The 21,401-nt window shown below is 38.2% G+C and overlaps 1 protein-coding gene across 1 annotated transcript in view; it reads left to right on the forward strand.

Annotated features, from left to right (window-relative positions):
- The window catches only part of LRP6 (LDL receptor related protein 6), a 126,154-nt gene that overhangs the window by 9,682 nt on the left and 95,071 nt on the right, over positions 1-21,401 (forward strand). Inside the window, exon 2 of the mRNA XM_050894834.1 lies at positions 6,027-6,420. Within this exon, the coding sequence (XP_050750791.1) occupies positions 6,027-6,420 (394 nt within the window). The remainder of the gene's footprint in view (positions 1-6,026; positions 6,421-21,401) is intronic.

The following is a 21,401-nucleotide window of genomic DNA, read 5'->3' on the forward strand; positions in this document are numbered from 1 at the left end:
CAGGTGTGTTGGCTTTTTATGCCTGGACCTGGTATTTCTATCATTCCCTGTACTCCATTTTTTTCCTCCTCTCATTCTCTTGCCTCCATCCTTCTAGCTCTGTAGTAAGAGAATTTTTTTCCTGTTATTCAGCAGGCTAAAGGATGACTTACTGCCTTTGTACCAGCTAGTCTTGCAGGATGTCTTGGTCTCCACAGCTCCTGTCTGGCCAGAGGCCTGTAAAATGGCAGAACCTTGGTGCAGAATCCAAGTGCTGTTGTTGCTGCTTGGTGTCTTTGCTTTTGCGCTGATGTGGTTACTCATCGCATTCACTGGCAAGCCTAACTGTTCTTGTGATCTTTTGACTTACCATCTGAACAGCCCTTGGATGGCTTTAGCATGTGGAATACACTTCAGGTTAGCTGAAAAGAGGAGAAAAGGTCCTTTCTGACAAGCTTGGGCTGCCTCATGCTTGTTTATTAAAGTCCTGGTTGCCTGCTGTGTTCTGCAAGTATATTTGTGAGAACAAGGAGGTTCGGAGAGAAGAGAGCTCTCTGTTCACGGTGAAGGTGGAATGGGGGCTACTGTTAAGTTAGTTCATTAGTTTTCTTAAAAAAATTGCGTGGAATTGTGAATAGTGTGGAATAAATCAGGAAAAGTGCTGTGATGGAGCACTTGGTGCAAAATCCTGGCCTGCTGCTTGCTGTGCTGAAACTCTTACGTATTTCCTTGTGATTTTTTTGTTTGTTTGAAAATATGAACCATCTCTGTATAAATTTCTTGAGGCTGGGTCCCTGCTTCTGGGGGAAGTTTATTTTCATTTGCAACTTGCCTTTCTTATTTGATACAAGTCTCCCAGGCTTTTATTCCCAGTGCTACCTCAACCTTTTCCTTCTTGCTCGGCCAAACTGAGCAGCAAAACTCAAACATTCACAGATAACAAATATGCAGAATTCCTTATAAGCATAAGCAATGATGAAGAAATTTGAAACCTGGGGAGTGAAGGGAGAGTCCTCACAACTGACTGTGCCAGAATCCTTGTGTCAGTCCAGAGAGTTTTTCTTATGTTCTTGTGTTGGCTCTCTGTGGGACATTTTGGGAATGGGGAGGATTGTATTACATACAAGGAGTTTTGTGAATAGAATGGTTTTGAGGAGGTTGCACTTAGTGCTCTTTGCTGGTTATCTATGCCCATTTATCTGCTTTTCCTTCCCTTGTGGGCTGAATGTGGGTGCATGTCATTCCATCAAGGCGTCTGGGAAATCCTTGCTTAGTGTGCCTCATCCAGGACAGTGTGTATTTGCTTGGCACGTCTCATCACTGCATCTCCTCTTTTCCAGTCCTCATCTTTGCCATCCTCGTGCCAGTGTGCTTGGCAGTATTAATTCAGCTTTAGATGCTCAGAGTTCTTCAGCAAGACTTTTAAAAGACGGGGAGTTTTCTCTTCCCAGCTCAATGACATCTTCCAATGTAACAATCCATGGGTTTCTTACCAGTGGACTCCTGCATGGGTATTTCTTTCCACAATGTGAGCAGTTGCCCAGTATTACTGGCTGGGCTGCACTGGGATTCTGGGGCAGGTTGCCGCAACATGGTGGCCACCTTTAGTCTGGCAGGTCCTGTTCCTAAATTGGAGGTTCACAAGCAACTGGTTCAACTAATTTGTGAAAGCTGATGCAGTCCTCCCTTTTCCCTGGTGTGCTGGAACTATTGTTTATCTGGTTTTGTTCTGAACTGGTTCTGGATGATGGCTGGCTAAAAACTACTTCTTGGCAGGTGCGGGGGAGAGCACGGTTGTCTTCTGCTGGCTTAGCTCCCTGCATTGTCTCGCCATGGTACGGGACAAGTGCTAGTGCCAACACAAAAGAGAGGTTGGGAACCGACAGCTGAAAGTGGAGCCAGGGAGAAAGGATGTGGCTGCAGTCGCATCTTGAGCAGATCTAGCAGGCTGCCAGTGGAAAGGGGGAGAGCTGCTCCCCCTTCCAGCTCCCTGCTGCTCGCCTTATGTTAGTTTTGGAGTTTGCCGGACCACTTCTTGAGTTGATTCAACTCGCTAACCCAGTCAAACCTTTCACTGACGCAATGATTTGAATCAGCTTGGGGAGGGGCCCTTAGCTAAGTGAGGGGGTAGAACAGCATTGCTGGGGGTTGGGAATCTGAAAAAAGGGTTTGGGGAAAATGAAACTATGCTAATTGCTTTAACCAGGCTAAATTCCACATCAGTGAAAGAGAATGAGCGTGTTGAAGATAACACTGACCTCGTGGCACCCAGAGGTGTCATGGGTTGTTGAAAGTGGAAAGGAGCAAGCGGAAACTTGTGGAGAAGGCCTCTGGACTAGTTAAAGAAAAGCATGACAAATTCTGACAGCTTAAAGTTGCCACTTGAACACCAAAAAAACTGAAAAACATTTTTAGCTGGTAAAATGATCTTTTTATGTTGGTTCGTCACTTTGCATCCTGTGGGCTGCAGCATTTTTAAGCCAGTATCAGATGCTCAGAAATCAGATGTACAAAGCAAGACTTAAGTAAACAAGTGTTAGGGAAACCATACTTAAGTATCTTGGGGATTAGCAACTTTCAGTATGCTAGGGAGAGAGACAAGAGTTGCAGCAAAGAGAAATATTTGGTATGAGAACTGGAGTTTGGTGGTGAGGAGAAGGATGCTGATATAGAATTCTAGTTGTAAAGGTAAGGCAAAAAAGGGAGTGTCTGGATTTTAATATTGAATGTGGTAAGCTTAGGGAAGGTGTTATGTGAATATTGGAGTTAAGAAGCAGTTAGGCTCAGTGACCCACTATTGGCAGGAGTTTCTTATGATTTAAGTTATTTTTGTTGCGGTTCAAATGTGTTAAACTTTAGTTTTTGTAACTTTTATGTTCTCTTAGCAAATGTTTTTTCGTGCTGGTGGATACCAAAAAAAGGTTATTTTATAACTAAGCATAGCTTTTACTCTGTATTGGGTACTTTTCCTTAATTAGAAGAATAAACTACATGTAGACCTCTCAGGTGATAGAGGACATGGTAATATTCATTGCTGTTTCAGTTGTTGATTTCCACAATGGGTGTTTTTTCTTTTACTTATAAAAATGTGTGCTTCTCTTCAATGTATTATAGTTTGTTGCAGTTAAAAAATGTATTTTTACGATGTCTATAGAAAGGGAAATAGAAACATAAGTAAAGAGTTCAGCTTCTTAAAAAAAACCTCTGAGTTGTATCTCTTTGCCCCATTATAAATTAAACTGCAAAATAGTTGCCTAGCTTTGAAAGGAGTTTCTCTTGGAATTCTTCCTTTAGGTTATTAGTATAGTTCATAACCACGTTATTCAAGAAAGCTGTCTTTTCAGTGTCCTGTGCTGCTTTTAAAGGGAGTTATATGGGGCAGGATGGGATCTTCTGCCACAATTTTCCTTTTGGCATTGCTGTTTGAGTGAAGTAAATGGCAAAGATGATACTAGGTACTAATGATGCCAACTTTAGTAATTGGGTTTTATAGGATATTGAAGCCTTCATGTTTTCTGGGAAGGGTTGGAGGGGGTGGGGGAACAAACCTGGTTTTTATTATTTTGGTGATGCATGCTTCATTCCTGAATGTCGCAACAAATTGGAAAGCTTAATATCCTCATCTGCCAGCCCTGTGGAATGTGTTACAAGTTGCAGCTTTGAATCAATCTGCATGAAACTACACATCCTAAGTGTAACTGTGTTTCTTCTGAGCTGTCATTCAACTAACTTGTATCATTCATGAAAAGGAGGTTTTCTCCAGTCCTTCCTCAGCCAGCTCTGAGCTCCAGCAAGGAGTGAATAACCTATGCAATGCAGTTGTGTTAGGCTCAGCAGTGCCTTCAGGCCTCGGTGATTACACTTGACATGCCTGGTGTTCCAATTCAGTGCATGCTGTGTGCATGGGTACTCTTGCTCCGTGTTGCACATAATAATGGAACCTGTACTCATTTGTGCATGGATTTACCTTTTTTCAAATGCTGGGCATGCTGTCTTATTAGAGAGAGCTCTGCCAGTTGGCTGCACGCTTTCCTGTGGTGCACTAGATGACATTGAGCTGGCTATTAACTAGATTTTTCAGGTTACAATTGTATGCAGGCTTTAAAAAGTAGAGGGTTTTATTGCGTATCTATTTTCTACCACTTTCAGTTTATTGAATACTTTTTTTCTGAAAAATGCTGTCATCATAAGCAACCTGCACTTCAAGAAACTCTACTGTAATTAATTTTAAATCTTTAGGGGGTGGGAAATTATGCAAGGAAGGGAAGGAGATAGCAAAGTAAGGTAATAAACCTACTTAATATAAGGATTCTGCTTTCTAATTTAAAGAAGTCTACTCCTTTTCCATGGAAATATAATCTCTAAACTGAATGTTTTGCTGCACAATAAAAACTTGCTTTCTGGAGGAGGGAATACAAATTTAGCATTACTAAAAACAACAAAGCTTCCCACCTCCCCTCATTTTGGTAACTTTCTATCTAAAGATTGTTATAAATCAATTTATATTCAGTGTTTCTAAAATTAGGATGACAGCCTAAACAATTTAGTTGTGGTTTTTTGTTTGTTGTTTTTTTTTTTTAAAAAAAAAGGAAGAAAAAGTAAAAAGCTTCCAAACATACATAGCAGAACTTGTTTATTTGTAGGTAGATTAAGAAACTTCTTACTTCCTTCAGCTTCTCCCAATATGCGTGTGGCAGTGTCTTTGATAAACAGTTTTGTGGTAATGAGAGTAGTCGTCTGATCTTGAAAACTAGCTTTTGAATTTTCTGAAGTGTGTGTTAGTACTTCTGATTTCAGTTTGAGTTTCTCATACAAGGAACTGTATCTTTTCTGGCAGTGTAGCCCTTGACGTTATTCAACCATGCACATCTTTGGTTCTATAAATGTAAGCCTTTTGGTTAGGACATATATCCTGCTAGAAGTTTAAAGTGCCCACCTATGCTGATGAATAAATCTGCAAGATTTTTGTTAAATTTGTGTGGTGACAGGTAGAGGAGCATTTAGTATGCCAATCATAGTATGTATCTAAATGCTGCTGTACAGCTCTGTTGCTACAGTGCCTGAGTAAACACAGGAAAAGGTAGAAATGTTTTCTGATAGCGGGTTTAAAAGGATGTGATTGTCTGCTTTATACAATTGTAGTATTTTTCTTAACCTTTTGTTGAAGTAGGAATGAGGCTGGAATTTTCATAACATTATATATAGCTTGTGGTTAAGGACAATTAAACAGCCATATTACATTTAAGAAACTATCTGTTTTCATGGTTACTACTTTTCATTAGTCATGTTGGGTGTAGTGTATGAAAAATATACAGACCGTGTAAATGGATGGAGTAAGCAAATAAAGCACGTAAAATAAAGGCTTTATGTTAGACAACTAAACAGGAGTGGTAGAGCTGAGTTTGAAAGAACTCAGTGTTGTCCATTCCTGTAGATTTATTTCTCTCCCTACCTCCTCGTACCAACTTCAACACTCTAAAACAACATTCGTCTCATGCTGTGCAATGAATTTTGTATTTATATGTATTATATGTAAAATGTCCAAGATGCATAATTTCGGAGAGTGTCAACATACGGGTGGCTTTGATAGCTTGACATGAATTATGCTTTTATAGAAGTGGGATGTATATTACTAAACTCTAGCAAAAAAAAGAATCTTTGCTCAGGTGGGTCAGCACTGAATGCTTAGAAAACTGCTTTACCATTGTCTTTCAGATTCTTATTTAAGCATCCTTCTCTACAGAACAGTGTCATTTGGGCACTTCAAACCCCCATTTTCTTTGTTCTCTCCCTTCTTCTTTAATCTTATTTTAATAATGCACATCCCAGAATAATGAGCTGCCCATTACGAAATTACCATCTTGAGTTGTAGCACTGTTGAAAGGCTTCAAGTCAGTGCTTTTTAGTCAAACTTCAAAATGTCCCCCCACCTTTTTTTATTTTATTAATATTTCTTAATATGCACCATCATAGTGCAAGTTACATTTAGTATGAGTGGTGTTAATGCATCTGTCTGTCCCCCCACCCCTTATTTCTCCCATGTAAAGCTGCCCCGCTGTTGCTGTACGCGAACCGACGTGATCTGCGACTGGTGGATGCTGCAAATGGAAAGGAGAATGCCACAGTGATTGTGGGTGGCTTAGAGGACGCAGCAGCAGTGGACTTCGTGTTTGTAAAGGGGTTGATATACTGGAGTGATGTCAGTGAAGAAGCCATTAAACGAACAGAATTCAATAAATCTGGGAGTGTACAAAATGTGGTCATTTCTGGACTTCTGTCACCTGATGGGCTGGCATGTGACTGGCTGGGAGAGAAATTATACTGGACAGATTCTGAAACAAATCGGATTGAAGTTTCTAATTTAGACGGATCACTGAGAAAAGTCTTGTTTTGGCAAGAATTGGATCAACCCAGAGCAATTGCCTTAGATCCTGCAAGAGGGTAAGTCTTTGTTAAAACAACATAATTACAAATATTAAAATTTCTGCTACTTGTTGTTTGTTGAATGATTTTAAATAAGTGATGGTACTGTTATCAAAGTTATCCTAAGCCATTCTGCATTATTTGCTTCTCTTTCTATTAGTGTGATTTGAAAACTTTTGCACTTCTGAAATTGCATTCATATTGGTTTGTGAACAACTAGGAATCATCAGACTTTAAAAAAAGTACTAGAAACTTATTTTGGCAGTAGTGCAGAAGATGAACAGAAATGGAGAAGTTCTAACATAAACCCCGATATAATCTGCTTGAAAGGCCATCAGCTGCCTGTGGACAGGCTTGTGCCACTCTGCAGTGTCCAGTAATGGAATTTTTTGGACCTTTGTTCATTGTTGATATTTATGCTTTATTGAAACAGCCAAAGAAATGAGAGAAATCAGTACACTGTATTAATAACAATTTGAGACGTGTTTTAGCACTTAACCAGAAAATTTACAGAAGGGTTTCTGTCCCCACCCTTGAGGCAACCTTTGTTTTAAAAAGTCCTGTGTTTTGGCTTCACGTGTTCTAGAACAGGTCTAATTCTTCTCAGCTCTCATTTCAGTCCCTGGATGTGACTTACAGTATAATCTTTTTGTTCTGTTCTTGGGACAAAGCCGTGGTTGCCAGAAGTGCTAAATTCAGTGGTGTTTTTGGTAATGTTATGTAAATGACTAGCTTGAGGTTATCCCGTAGGTGGTCATCTGTGATAAAGTGACTGGCTCTCCCGAAGTGAAAGACTAAAGGAATACCCTTGATGCTGTGTAATCTTTTGATAGTTTTTTAAATCTGTAGTATAGATCTTATTTATACTGTCTTTTTTCCCTGAACAAGCGAGAAAATGCATCTATTGTACTGTCATTTCACGTATTTTTTTCAGTCAGCTTTTCTGAGGGGAGAAATCAATGTATTGTTTCTTTGGAAAGATGAGGGCTGTTTTAGCTGCTTGCAGCTTCTTTATATTATAATTTGTTGAACTTGAGTGTTTGGGTCTTTTCCTCCAAAAGAAGGCAATCTCTTTGTAAAATATGGCTTCTTTCCTGAACCTCATAGAGATATGAATATTTTCTTCCACAGTTTCAATAGGTCTTTGACAATATATAAACAGGAAAGATGTTTCTTTTGCATTACTTACCTTTCCAGCTTTGGAAATAACAAAAGGATGGATTTATGCTTTTCCTATCTCTTTACAACTTATAAATTGGAGCCAAGGATAGCATTAGTTTTATTTTATTAGATTCTAAAACCATTTAAGAATGCAAGAAAAGATGTAACACTCATGCCCCTTCCACCCACCATCCCATAACTGAGAGAGAAAAGGGAGGAAAAATGCAATCAGAAGTGGTTTTGATTTGGCTTATAACCAGAGAGACTGAGATTCTTGTTAGTTAGGAATAATGCACTGTTGTCAAGCCAGTTGGTCTTTTTTAAAAGAGTATTTGTGTTTTCTGAATATGTACAGTAATATGCTCAGTGATCAAAACTAGATGATTACGTACTATTGCACCCTTTCGTAATGCTTTACACAAAGAGGAAACTACAAGAAGAAAAATGAAATAGATCAAAGGTAAAGTGAACTCGTAACTTTCTCCATACTTGATGATCTGTTAAAGCAGGAGTAATCACTTCAATATGCTTAGATTTAAACGAAAACAAAACAACTCAAAAAATCCAAATGCCAACCCCCCCTTCCCCCAAACAAACAAAAAAACCCCAACCAAAACAAAAAAACCCTCCAACAACTGTAATTGAAGGACAAAATATTTTTGTCTTCTAAATCTTTGTAGAGGTCACTTTCAAAGTTGTTATATGAAGGGTATGTTTTAGGAAGGCAATACAGTAATATATCCACTTTCTGTCTTACCATATTGCAGTTGCAAAAGTTGCAATTCTCGTATGCAGTTTTATGACAGAAAACCTCTCAGCTTTTAATCTGGTTACATTTCGGAATGGCCTCCAAAGCTTGAAACATAGGTGGAAGGGTGGCGTCAGCACAGGGATGTAAATTAAAAAAAACAAAACAAAACAAAAATCCCCGAACTGTTCTTGTGTGCATGCTTCTTTCACTAATATTTACGTTTTTTTAGCCCTGTAAATGTCTCTTGGTTTCACACTGTTGCCTGGCAGACAGTGGTAGGAATAAGCCATAAAAGGATCTAAGAACAGTTAATAAAACCTGAAACTTGGAAAAGCAAAACCCCTCTCATTTTCCTGCAGTCTAATCCATCTCCTGTTACGCTCAGTTGATGGTTATTCCAGATACAGTTTTATAAACTCTTGCAATTCATGAAAAGAAATGATTTAGCAGCAAAACTTACACTAAGGTCATCATTACCCACAAGTTCAATTTTTCATTAAAGTTTATTTGTCAAATGTAGTTGATCTAAAGTAGCATACATCAAGTATTTCACAATCAAGTTGATTTAAGTACCAAACTGCTCGTCTGTTCTGTGCTTGTGTGTACACGTGTATTTATTATATTTATCTATCTATCTTACTGAAAACTTGAGAATACCTACTTAGAAATTAAATGTTAAGAACAGTATAAGCTAGCACAAATAATGCATTTTCTTGGCAGTGTCCCATGTAGAAAAAATTAAATGTTTCACCAACACTCTGGTCTTTTTAGCAACCTATCTGCTGTAGAATACTCAACAGTTGTTCTCTGAAGGTCACTACTCAGTGCTGTTGTGATAGTTCGGAGGAGTATGATTGGACTCTTTCAGAGCATGTTACAGCAACAGTAGGGGCGATTAATGAATAACTGGTTTGGGTAGCCTTTGCTACCACTGCCAAAACCATCTGTTAATTGTGTGTGAGGTTATATGTGTAACTGAAATACTGGAGTAGAAGTTAGACTAGTTCCCATGTCTGTTATCAATAATGAGAAATGCAATACATTTACTAATGGAAAATATTTCTCTGTTGGTAACTGAGACACAGCAGCCAAGTCTAATTTTTACTCTGATATTTTTGTCTAGGAAGCCATCAGAATCTAAAATGTCTAGACTCTTCTTACTGGCCATCTCCTACATACATTTTGAGGTTTGAGCTTCTCATTTCTCACGTTCGTACACTACAGTTTATTTTACTTTTTTCTATTTTAGTTGTCCTGATACTCAATAAAATATTGTGTGTATACCAGGAGAGAGGAGAAGGGACCTCTGATGAAGAGGAAGGGAATGGGGTGCTTGTTCAGCCTTCTTTCGAAGTGAGCCAGGGTGTTTCAGGGTAGTTTCAGGAAGGCTTCTCAATTCTAGTCATCCTTTCTGAAACTGTTTATTCCTCACCTGTGTTAAAACATGAAACCCTCTTAATAAGATCAGCAGCTGGGAATAACACATACTCTGACACTTTAATGTTGACTTTTTGCCAGGGGAAGACCAGGTGTTAGACCACCGAGTGCAGGAGAGCACCAGATTTAGGAACTGCTCATGTGAAAGTTGAGCACGTGGAAAAGAGGTTTTTCTGCTTCAGCACTCAATATGGAAAAAAAAAAAAGGCATATCTATTCAGATTCTTGAGCAAGTACTGCTTGAAAATGCAGTATTGTATATTTGTTCTGCTGTTTTCTTGTTACTTTTTAAAATTTGTGCAGCCCTTTTGTCCTCGGGGAAAAGACTTCATTATCATCATTACAGTTCCCCCAAAATTAGCCTTTAGACAACTTGATCAGCTTTCTTCATAAGAAGCACTATCAAAATGAACTGGCTTTTCTCACTTCTAGATGTATTGTTCACCACAAAGGGTATTTTAAGTGCCTGCTAGAAGTGCTGACTAATTGCTTACTTTTCAGGACATGTTTTAAATCAAGTTACTCTATAGAGTTACCTTAATTGTTAAACTCTTGTAAAGCTTTCGGGTTGTAAAGGTTTTCAGTTAATGAATGGAATTAGGGTACAAAGAGCTACAACACTTTTTATGACAGCTGAAGTTGATTTCTGAAGTACTTTGCATGTTGGGGAAGATCTTCAGATTTAACGCATACCCCTCCCCCAGCAGACTTTTCTCTTTATTTTTTTCATGCAAAACCTTTGCAGGGAATTTGTATACTTTCTTTCTTTATGGACCTACTTCTTTTGTTTCTTTGAAAGTTGGAAACTTGTGTCTGAGCATATCAAGCACAAAGGTCATAGCAAAAGATTCATGGGAACTGGTAATATTTGTTGTTGAGTGGTAGATGTTATACAACAATATAAGGAAAGGAAAATGGACAGTTCTAATAACAGTTACAGTATCTTTGATTTTTGGGAAAAAAACATTTTAAAAATGAAAAAATTCAGAATTTCTTTGTAAATTCACCTGTTGAGTGAAGGTGTTTTTGTTTGCATGCAAGTTAGTATTATATAAAATGGCACCTTAGATGTAAATTCCCAAAATAATGCAAATAACTGAAGGCTTTGCTTCATAGCTTCTCTTGCTTGATGCCACCTCTCCCTTGAGCAGATTGCTTCTGGCTGAAAATCTTTCTGCTGCTCCTCTGCTGATACTAACGTATTTCACAGGCAGCAAATTAGCGCACTCAGCTAATCATTTGCTGTATAGCCTGGCCTGTGCAGTAAGGAGTTAATTTTGAGGTTTTATAGCTGACTTATATGCAAGTGTTAAGCTGATACAAAATCTGCAGATTGCTGTGGTGTTAGCACGTAGATTTATAAGGTGTATTTAATCTTCCTTCACCTAAGGAGGCTCTGTTTATCAGAAGATGTTGTTGACTGCAAATACATCACTGAATTCTGGTGACAGTGTCCTGGTTTCAGCTGGGACAGAGTTAACTCTCTTCTTACTAGCTGGTACAGTGCAGTGTTTTGGATTTAGTGTGAGAATAATGTTGATAACACTCTGATGTTTTAGCTGTTGCTAAGTAGCGCTTATCTTAAGCCAAGGACTTTTCAGTTTCCCATGCTCTGCCAGCAAGCAGGTGTGCAAGAAGCTGGGAGGGAGCATAGCCAGGGCAGCTGACCTGAACTAGCCAAAGGGATATTCCATACCATGGAACGTCATGCCCAGTATATAAACAGGGGGGAGTTGGCCGGGAGGCGTGGATCGCGGCTCTGGCATCGGTCAGTGGGTGGTGAGCAATTGCATTGTGCATCACTGTTTTTTTTACTTCCCCCCCCTTCCTTTTTTTGTTATATTCCTTTTCATTACTATTATTATTATTATATTTCATTATTACTATTGTTAGTATTATATTTTACTTAAGTTATTAAACTGTTCTTATCTCAACCCACAAGTTTTATTTTTTTCCCCTTTCCTCCTCCTCAGCCCACTGGGAGGGGGAAGGGGGAAGCGGCTGTGTGGTGCTTAGTTGCTGGCTGGGGTTAAACCACGACAGACAGCTAGGATATTAAACAAACCAAAAGGTATTTTTTGGTGACTTAAAGATAATGAAGCTAACACAAAAGATTGCAGTAGTATTGCACAGGTTGTCCTGATGACACTGCATCAGGAGTGGCCTGCCTTGGCTCTTGAGCTGCATGTAACTCTTGGAAGATCTAAAATGCAACACCGATGTTGCTAGTAGCTGGATGATCCTAGCACAGGGACTGTTGGGTGACCTGAATCTCTAGGCATGGGAGACTACAAATCAGAGAAGATTGCCTAGGCCAGGATTATACTGCATGATTCAAAACCCAGCAGCATGCAAAGCGGTGCTTCACCCTGCAAGAGGCTAGCATGGCATCTGAAATGTCCCTGCCATCTTCTGCCCCAGAACTACTGTAACTCCCTCTGCCTCTGAAGTATAAGATGTTTTGGGTTTGGCTCTTGGTCCTATGAAGATCTTTGTGGCTTTTGGGAACAAGATCAGACACTATTCACTTACTGTAATAGAGCTGAATATTAACTCTAGGTTTTGGGGTTGTTTTGTTTTGTTTTAATCTCCTTGACAGTCTGTTAATTTTGAAAGGTTCTTTCACAAAACTTTGCAAGGTTTGTTTGAGATTTGTCATGTATGGTTCATGTGATGCTGGTTTCCAGTCCAATGCTAGGATATTTCTGTGTGGCTAGATGCTAAAATTGTAAAGGTGTCATTTTATTGCACAGCTCAAAATGTTAATTTCTTTCTCCTCCTCTCTTTTCACCTCATCTGAAGGAGGAGGTGAAGGAAGGTAACCAGAAAGTAACCAGAAACCCACATATTTAAAACAGAGTGAAGGCTTGGAGAGGTGACCTCTCTTGTAAATCTTGCTGTGCTGGTTTTAGATTTTACTGCCATTGACTGCCTGTCCTTACCCTACTGCCAGAGGTTGCCAGGAACTCAGAGGAACATATTCACTAACATATTTTCTTTAATTTTCAAGCGTTTTACCTAGTTTTCTCTTTGTGGAAGGAGATGGGAGAGATTTGGCTGTTTAGAAATCAAACTAGAGTGCACAGAATTGATTTGTGCAGGACAAACATTTTTCTTATAGTCTCAGATATCTTAAAGTTGTAGATGCTTTTAGCTGTAGGCAAATTTGAAAATAGCCTTTCATCCCTACCTCCCTCCGTTCAGTGCTTGGCCTAGAAAACAAGACTGTGGACTGGATCAGTTGAGGGCTGTTCTTTCCCTTCTGCCAACTTTCCTGTGAATAAGCTAGTAGCATCTTGAAACACTGTAGAGTTTGTCAAAACACTAAGTTCATTGGCTTTTTTTCACTTTGTGTCTTCAGTTTCGGACTTGTTCCGGTGAGGCATGCGAATATGGTATGTTAAATGATAGTCTATTGACAATTTAAGGTAACATTCAAGAGGATGATTTGGCCTATCCCTTAACGTGTACCTCAGTGCTTCGGTGATAAGAATTAGTAAACTTTATGCAACTTACTGTGAAGTATCAATGGATACTTCAGAAGTTAGAACTAGGTATTTAAACTGAGGTAGTAATTTCTGGTCTGTGTGAATAACCTTTGATGATGAGTCTTTGGGCATGCTTCTGTTTATCTGCATTTTCAGTCCCTACAATTATAACTTAACATCTAGGTCTAGACTATGAAGACCTGTTGTATTTAAAAAAAAAAATTGTGAACAAACAAGTTTTCACTAACGACATTTTGAATGAAGCTTTATGCTGAGTGAACACAAGGAAAGTAATTTTTAAAATTACGATTTTAGACTTCTGGTAAGCATTACTAGGTAGATGTTAATTAAAAAATGTTTGTTCACAGACTTTTAAAAATTAAAATAATCCTAAAACAACTTTTAATAACTATTAACAGGAACTCAAAGGGGCCATGTTAAGCTACAGCAGAGAGTTATAATCTGATACATTGTTCGTTCTTCGTTCTTGCTTCAGAAGTTCAAAGTAGCATTGGCTGTTAAGGAAGCAGAGTGGCTTTAAAAGAACGTCTATGCTATTTCTGGGGAATGGGCCAGAGTAAAAAAAACAAAAAAAAACCAACATAAAAAACAAGTAATCCTCCTCTCCCCCCAAATATAACTTACATAACTTAGCGGTGTTTGTCAGGAAATCATTACTTGAGAATCCATGATATCTACTAAGACTTGTAGGAGAGAGCTTTCAGTTGCTCACTAGCACCGTTGCAGCTGACTCAGCTTAATAATTGCAAATTGCTGCAAGAAGTTATTTTTATATTTCATCTTAGGGAAAAGTTTTGTTTGTAATCTCTTTATTATTTCAAGGCAGGATATTTTAAAGGGGATTTTTTCAGAAATGATGATGAGCCTTGCAGACAATGTGTGTTAAAGCAGATCTGCACCAGAAGAAATTTATTGGCAAATTAGCCTTTAGCAAATACAGCTCATTGCAGTGTGGTTTAAACTTTGTTCATCCTGCCACCATCTTCTTCCCTTTCTAAATAAGCTTCACTGTCAAAAATGCACTTTCTGCTATAAACTGAGATTATAGTCACAGTTCTTGCTGCAATGTATTGGCCAACACATTGTACACCTGACAAGTGCATTTGCAGCAGAAATGTGTAATGTAGACTCAGCCTGAGTTGCAGTGGATAAGAGGAGCATGGTAGTGTCTGGCCTTATCGTTAATGAGTCTGCTCATTCATGGGCTTGTGGAGTGTGCAGATGGAAGGAGGAATGCTGGAGGAAAAAATCTTACGTTTTCTTTATTTAAAATCAAGATAGGATTGGTTGATTGTGGGTTGGGTTCCTTCCCCCCTCAGTGTTTTGGGGAGTGACTGAAATGTGTCCATTTTAGAGTTTAAAGTTTGGTCCAAACTTTAGACCAAAGGTTTTGATCTGCATTGTAGAAAATGGAGCAGAAAGTCACCGTTGTTGCTGTGGAGGAAGTTGATTGTTGGATTTATGTTGTTGACAAAAAAGATTGATTTATGGCTCATTTCTTGAAGAAAGCTGATAAATCCACTTGCTAGCATGATTTGAAACAGACTGATAATATTCTTTAAATAAACTATGGATTAAGTTTGTTTGAAAAATTAAAATTATCACACTCAGCTGTATGAAAGTTCAGCACAATTAACAAAGAAAAAGTCTATAGAAGAACCATCTTTCTTTGGCTGTGTTCCTGGAAAAAATAAGACTATCCCTGTGGAGAATGAGTGTATTTCAGTACTGTCTTCTCTGTAGAGTGATCAGATAAAATGTCATGGGATAATACATTGTACAGAGGACGTTGAGCAAATGCAGCTTTTACAGTGCAGCTAGTAAGAAAGGAGGACATACCAGGGACATAAATTGTGAGGTGGCCTAATAAAATACCTAAGTAAGTGTTTCTAGAGTTTGTGTGGTGACCCCAGAACAGGAGAAGATGGTTCACATTACAGTCAGTGTGGCAGGGTTGTTAGTTGGGCCTGTACCTGAAGTGGTACCAGGATCTGTGTATAAAAGACCTGAAAATGAGCTGAGCAAAGCAAAAGTTAGTGCTTTGGATTTCTGCTTGATGCTTGGATAATTACTCCTTTTAACTCTTTGTTGTATTACTGTAGCCTCTCTGTCAAGTTTCTGGTCTGTTTGTTTCTTCGGTATGGGATGCCACCTTCCAGGCTGATTTTAAAATATCTGGCCCAGTTGTGGGTGTTTCATAATAAAAGAAAGCAATAGAAAAACCTGAGCCTTGTCTGTGGGAGCAGAGTCACTTCAGATGGGCCAGTGATGCTGTGCTAGATTTTAAGTTGTGTGCTTTAAATGCATATGTGTGGGTGAGAATGTATATGTAATATGTATTTGTGGTATCTGTGTCTGCTTAGTTGTATCTTATATTTGAAACATGCTAATTGTGTTGTACCTTAAAACCTAAACAAACCAATGTCCAAAACATCTCCCCCCCCCAAAAAAAACCCCAAAACCAAATGAACAACCCAAACCCCCATAAATGTTGAAACCTTGTTTTCCTCAGACTGATGAGTAGAAATATAAAGAATAGTAACACATTTTCTGGACCTTAATACTTTAATTAGAATCCTTCTAACATCACTCTTCTTTTTTTTTTTTTTTTTTGGAGAGAGAGAAAAAAAGTCAGCATTCATTCTGGGTCTGTCTTCCCCCCCGCCCTTTCTTTCCCCAGGGTTGTTTAACACATACTTTACATTTTCATTTCTCATGGGAACTTTGTCGTTTCTCACTTTTACATCTTAATTCCATGTTTCAGCATAAAGTATTACTTGTATTAAGTTTTCTCTGTCACTTCGAGCAAGAAGTGGTAAAGATAGGAGATTATGCAACTAAGAGCACTGTTAAGTCGGAGAGCTTTTTTTCCTAAATAAATCTATGTAAGTGTGAAATTTATTTTTCTTATTTAAAGGATAAGTATTATCTTTGCTCTAGCAGGTTGTTAAAAATTATCCTAAAATTAAAGAAAGCTGTCTTGCAAATTAAGCTTGCGTGATTCTTTTGCTGTGTATTGTAGTGATGCATAGAAATATCTTCAATTCTCGAGTAGAATGTTCTTTTGCTAAAAATGCATTTATTGCAGAATAAAACTGTATCTTATATCATTGTCTAACTTTTAGGTTAAACTCTGGCAAACTTCTGAGTAAGCTGAAATAAAAGATGCTATTTTGATATTTCTTTTTTATTTTCAGCATGCATTTTTCTTGTGTAATTTAAAAAAAAATCTGTGAAGTACATGTTTAGATCTAGATATAAGCATGGTTAGTCTGAGGTAAAAATTAAGGCAGGGGGTGGAAATTGCTCAAGAGGTACATGCAGTTTATAAAGTAGCGGGCTCCAGTAGGTCTCAAACTGTAAGAAGATCCTGGAAAAACACTTTCAGATGTGTAAAACAAAACATGCCTATTTCTTACTGTAAACACTTGAAATATGATGCAGCTTCAGCAGTTGGTAGCAACCCAGGGTTGTCTGGTTTTATTGTGTGTGTATGTTGGTAAACTGATGCTTCACCTGATCATGAGCTCTCACACAAATGTTCTGTTAACTGCATAAAGTACGGGTTGTGCATTGATTTTACTGTGCTTTCCTGATTAAACAATTTGTTGTTTTATTGCAGTGGTCTGACATGCTATTTTAAACAGCATTTAATAATGTGCTTATTGTGGCCAGAAGTGATGGCTGGAGGTTCTGACTGAGAATTTCTGTTGGCCCCTAGATGTGCATAAAAGTAGTCGCTTGACTGAGGAGAAGGGTTGCTGGATGTGGTGTTCAAGCCAGCACTTATCGTTGAGCTGGCAGTCACAGAATGGCTTGGCCAAGTAGTCAATAGCGAAACCAGAGATTTGTTTTAGTAAAGGTCTGATTGCTGCTCATAACCACTAAAAGCTTTAGCATTAAATAAATTATATAGTCCTAATCAACGTTTTATAGCTACAAACCAAATTTGAATTTAAAAAGATGGATACTATGAAAGTATCAAAGTACAATGTGTTCTTGAGGTTTGACAGAAATTTGTTACTTAACTAGAGAAGAATTGTCTCCTTGCATAAAAATGTTTTTCTGTTTCAAGGCAGAAATGAGACTCAGAAAACAGTGAGTTCCTAAACAGACTTCTTTATATTAATGTGTTTGTTTTAGCCTCATTAAAATTGGTGAAATCTCATCAGCTTATGTAACCAGAGCGTTTTGCGCACTGTTTAGTAAGTAGCCAAAGGGCAGTCTTGTTGATAATCGTGAAACATAGACGGGCTTTTTGCTCCCAAGTTCCCCTGTCTGGGGCAGATTCCCTATAAACGGTGGCCCATGGCCCTATTGTTGCATGTTCTGATTTCTCTGTATCCCCCTTCATATAAAATGGATGCTATCAACTGGTCTCACACAGATAATTAGCTGATGAAGGTTAAAAAAGGAAAATCCAGGTCAGAATATAGAGGATTTCTATGCATGAGCTTTTAAATGTGCAGCAGGACATACTTGAATGGAGCCAAGCAACGACTGGGAGAAAGGCTTAGTGATTTTTGAGTTTTGATAGACTTTATGGTCATCCGGGAGCTGTACAGATACAGAGACGGAAGTATTTGACCATTTTCTTCAGTGAGAATAGGATTACAGATGCCAAAGGGCCACCCGTGCAACAGGGTGGGAAGATTAAGATTTTTGAGCTCTGGTTCCTATTTAAGTTCTTTGTCACTCTTCTCCTTTTGAAGCCTGGCCCTTTGCAAACAACTGCTAGTAATCTAAAGTTGAAATCTTATGAGCCGAATTTCTCATGTGTGGCTGTGAAAGTATTAGTTGTCTTCTGTGATTCTCCAAAACACAATGTGAGACAGACTATGGATTTGCATAGTTTGGGACTCTTCCTCCCCACCCACTTGCATGGTTTGAAAAATCTCTCAAACCGTCTTGCCCGTTCCCTTCATCCCCCTTATAAATGACACATTAAAAGCTCCCTTAGAGAATTTGACATGTGGCACCCTAGAAATACATAACCTCAGCCAAAACACTGAATAAAGAGATGTGACTTTGTAAAGATGGTGGACTACATTATGTTCACCCACATGTGCATGCACATGGCTGTTGATATACGTAAGTGTGTGTATGCATATTTTAGCTGTAGAGTTCACCAGTGTAAATGCAGTACATACACCAAATGATCTACAAATAAGAAGTGCCTGAAATCTGTTACAGAAGTTGACCCATTAAAAACTGAATGGAGTTACAGAAAAACTTGTTTTGAGTGTAGGTCTTTTGGAGGCTAAAGCCTTCAGACTTCTGTCTGGTGACCCTCATAAGCATATGTTACTTGTGACTGCTCTGTTGATCTTGACAGGACTGCTCATCCAAAATTAAAAATGTACTTGAACGTTTTGCAGGACCCAGGCTGAATACTTACTTAGCAGTTTGTGGTCCTGGAGCTAAGAGATTGGAGTAGCTATCAGTATTTTTGGAAGGATGAAAAGATAGAGGAGAGAGAAACTTCTTAAGATACTTTAAAAGTAACTTTATGAAAATGAGAAGTAAAATTTGTCATATTGGGGAAAGCTGCCTGACAGCTCTTTTATAGACTAGCAGAAGTCCTGTATTTAAAACTAGACGAAAGGAAAGAAAGTGATCCTGAAAAATTAAATAGGCTTAAAGAGAACACTCCTGAAATCAAGTGGAAGGTCATCTATGGTAGTTACTTGATACTTAAACCTTGACTTGAGTGCTGCCTGTCGTATTACAGATTAAGAAGTCTAATCTTAGGCTCCTGCTCATGAATGATTTGGCATAAGACTTTTCTATTGTTGATTTCCAAGACTGAGTTTGTTGGGGGATTGTCATTCCTGAATTCACAATTGCCTGCTCAAGTAAGAAAAAAATTTCTTTTGTGCCAATGAAGGAATCTGCAGAGCCAGTTAGCTATACAGTAAATTTATGAAGTGAATATATTAAAAAAATATTCATTTTGTACTAATGGAAAAGTCAGTAGTATTCTGAAAATAGTTGTACTCAGTGAAGTTTCTGCATTAAAAAGGATAGTTAGAAGAAATATTTGCATTTTGAAGTGGAGGAAGATGAGATGTTTTAAAAAACATGTGTTTACCCAAATTATCTAATTGTGCCTTTCTTCTTCTCTCTCTCCCCCCCTCCTCACCCCCAATATTTGCCACCACCACGTACACCATCCACTTCTCTGACTTTCAATTTTCAAAGTATGCTTTACCTTCAACTTTTTGAGGGGATGTATATAATGTAAACATTAAGCATATCCTCTGGGGCTGTGGCTTTTAAGTGTTTTTCTTTCTGAAGTTCTATTTTCCAAAGTATCTTAAAGATGGTTCGTAGAATCTGTCTTGTGAACTGCCTGGTTTTTCAGGCTGGCTTGTGGTAGACCCTGAAGCTCGGACAGATAAAATCACAGCATTAATAGTTATTTTGTCATAGCAATGTTGAGTATGCTGCTTAGGTAGAGAACTGTGGTTTTGCACAAAGAGAGTTTGTGGCATTCCAGTGTCCAGACTTAAATGATTGTTTTCTTAGTGCAGGACCTAGATGCTATATAAAACTTCTTTTCAGGAACTGCTGAATATTAACTTCAAATTTTTTCCCTTGAGATGGTAAAGGATATGAGTAAGCTTGATCTATGTATTTTTTCTGTTAAATAAGGAAAGACCAAAATCATGTTTAAAACAGTGTAAGGGATGACTGCTCTCCCCTATGTAAGTATCTGCCAAATCTAGTTAATAAAAGGGAGTTTTGTTGAGAATTTGAAAAATGCACAAGCTGGGTAGTGAGAACAAGTATCAGGTTAATTCTATGCTTGATAATTTTTGTTATTTTTTGTGAAAAGAATGGCTACCTTTTTCTCTTGCACGTGCATCTTCCTGGCAAATATATTGTTCTGGTGAACCATGAAACTTGCCACTTTCATCGTTGTCTGTTGCTTCTAGATAAGTTTCTTTTGGTGTGACCATGGTCAAGAAGTTCACATGAACATAAGACACAGCTTGTCAAACATATGTTCAGTGAGTGCTTGACTAATGTTTTTCTGATGGAAAAGTTCTGGCTCCTTTTTTTAGAAACAATAAGAAAAATCTATGGGAACAGTTAGCCTTTTTATGACTGACTTTGAAGATGTTACATGACTTGTTTCTTCATTTCAGCCTGTCCCTCTGGAATTATGAAGTCGCTAAGTTCTGGCATCTATTTTCTCAATACTGTCGAGAGCTGTGTATTAATCTTCACAGAGACAGTTTGGTGTTTTATTTGCGTGGCTAACTGTAGAGTTGTCAGTCTTTAAAAAAAAAAAAATTTTAATGCTCCAAAATCATAAAATGTTATGAACAATTGCTGTATCCAGGGAGTCAACAAAAAAGTTGTAGGCAAACTATGTACAGAACAAACCTTTTGACCTTAAATCATTTTATTTCACCTAGAATTACCCTGTTTTGCGTAACTGAAGACAACACTGTTTTAAGGTAGTTGTGTTTCTATGCACGACAAGAAATCATGGAAGTTAATAAAGTGGTAATTTATGGCCTGGTGCAATCTCCACCTAGACATTTGTAGGCTGAGTTATGCAATTCACATGCCCTGTTACATAGTTAATTTGATTACAACACCTTATTCAGTGTTTCAGCAATAGGAACTGTTGACAAGAATGGCCATGCCCAGTTTTATTTCAGAGCTTAAGTGTCTTATTTATCCAAGACCTTTTTTCATGGATAGATTTGTTACCCACTTTAGGATTCAAGGTGCTTGAAGTTCTTCTCAGAAACTGAAACTCTTTGTGGTCAGCCAGTGAATTCAGAGACAGTAGTGGGCATGGGCAGCATTCTGGTTTGGGGCATAGAGTTGCCCTTCAGCAAGGGTAGCTGCAGTTTAATAGTGGAAGAGTTCTATGGGTTCTTTCAGAATTCAGTTTTATTTTAGTCTTGGTCTCTTTCACAGGTTTGACTGAATTTTAAGTTTATGTCTAGCACTATGCTAACTGTTGAAGTGGGAAGGTATGAAAGTGGAATAGAAAGATAGGAGGTTCTAACTTAAATAAAAATGACCAGTAGTGAGGACAATGTGGCTTGATAAAGTGTCTTCCACAAAAACACGTGAACACCAGGCTGTTTTTCTCCTTTCTACCACTTCTTTGCAACCAA

This window comes from Gymnogyps californianus, chromosome 1, assembly GCF_018139145.2.
Source record: "Gymnogyps californianus isolate 813 chromosome 1, ASM1813914v2, whole genome shotgun sequence".
In the NCBI taxonomy this organism is placed as follows: domain Eukaryota; kingdom Metazoa; phylum Chordata; class Aves; order Accipitriformes; family Cathartidae; genus Gymnogyps; species Gymnogyps californianus.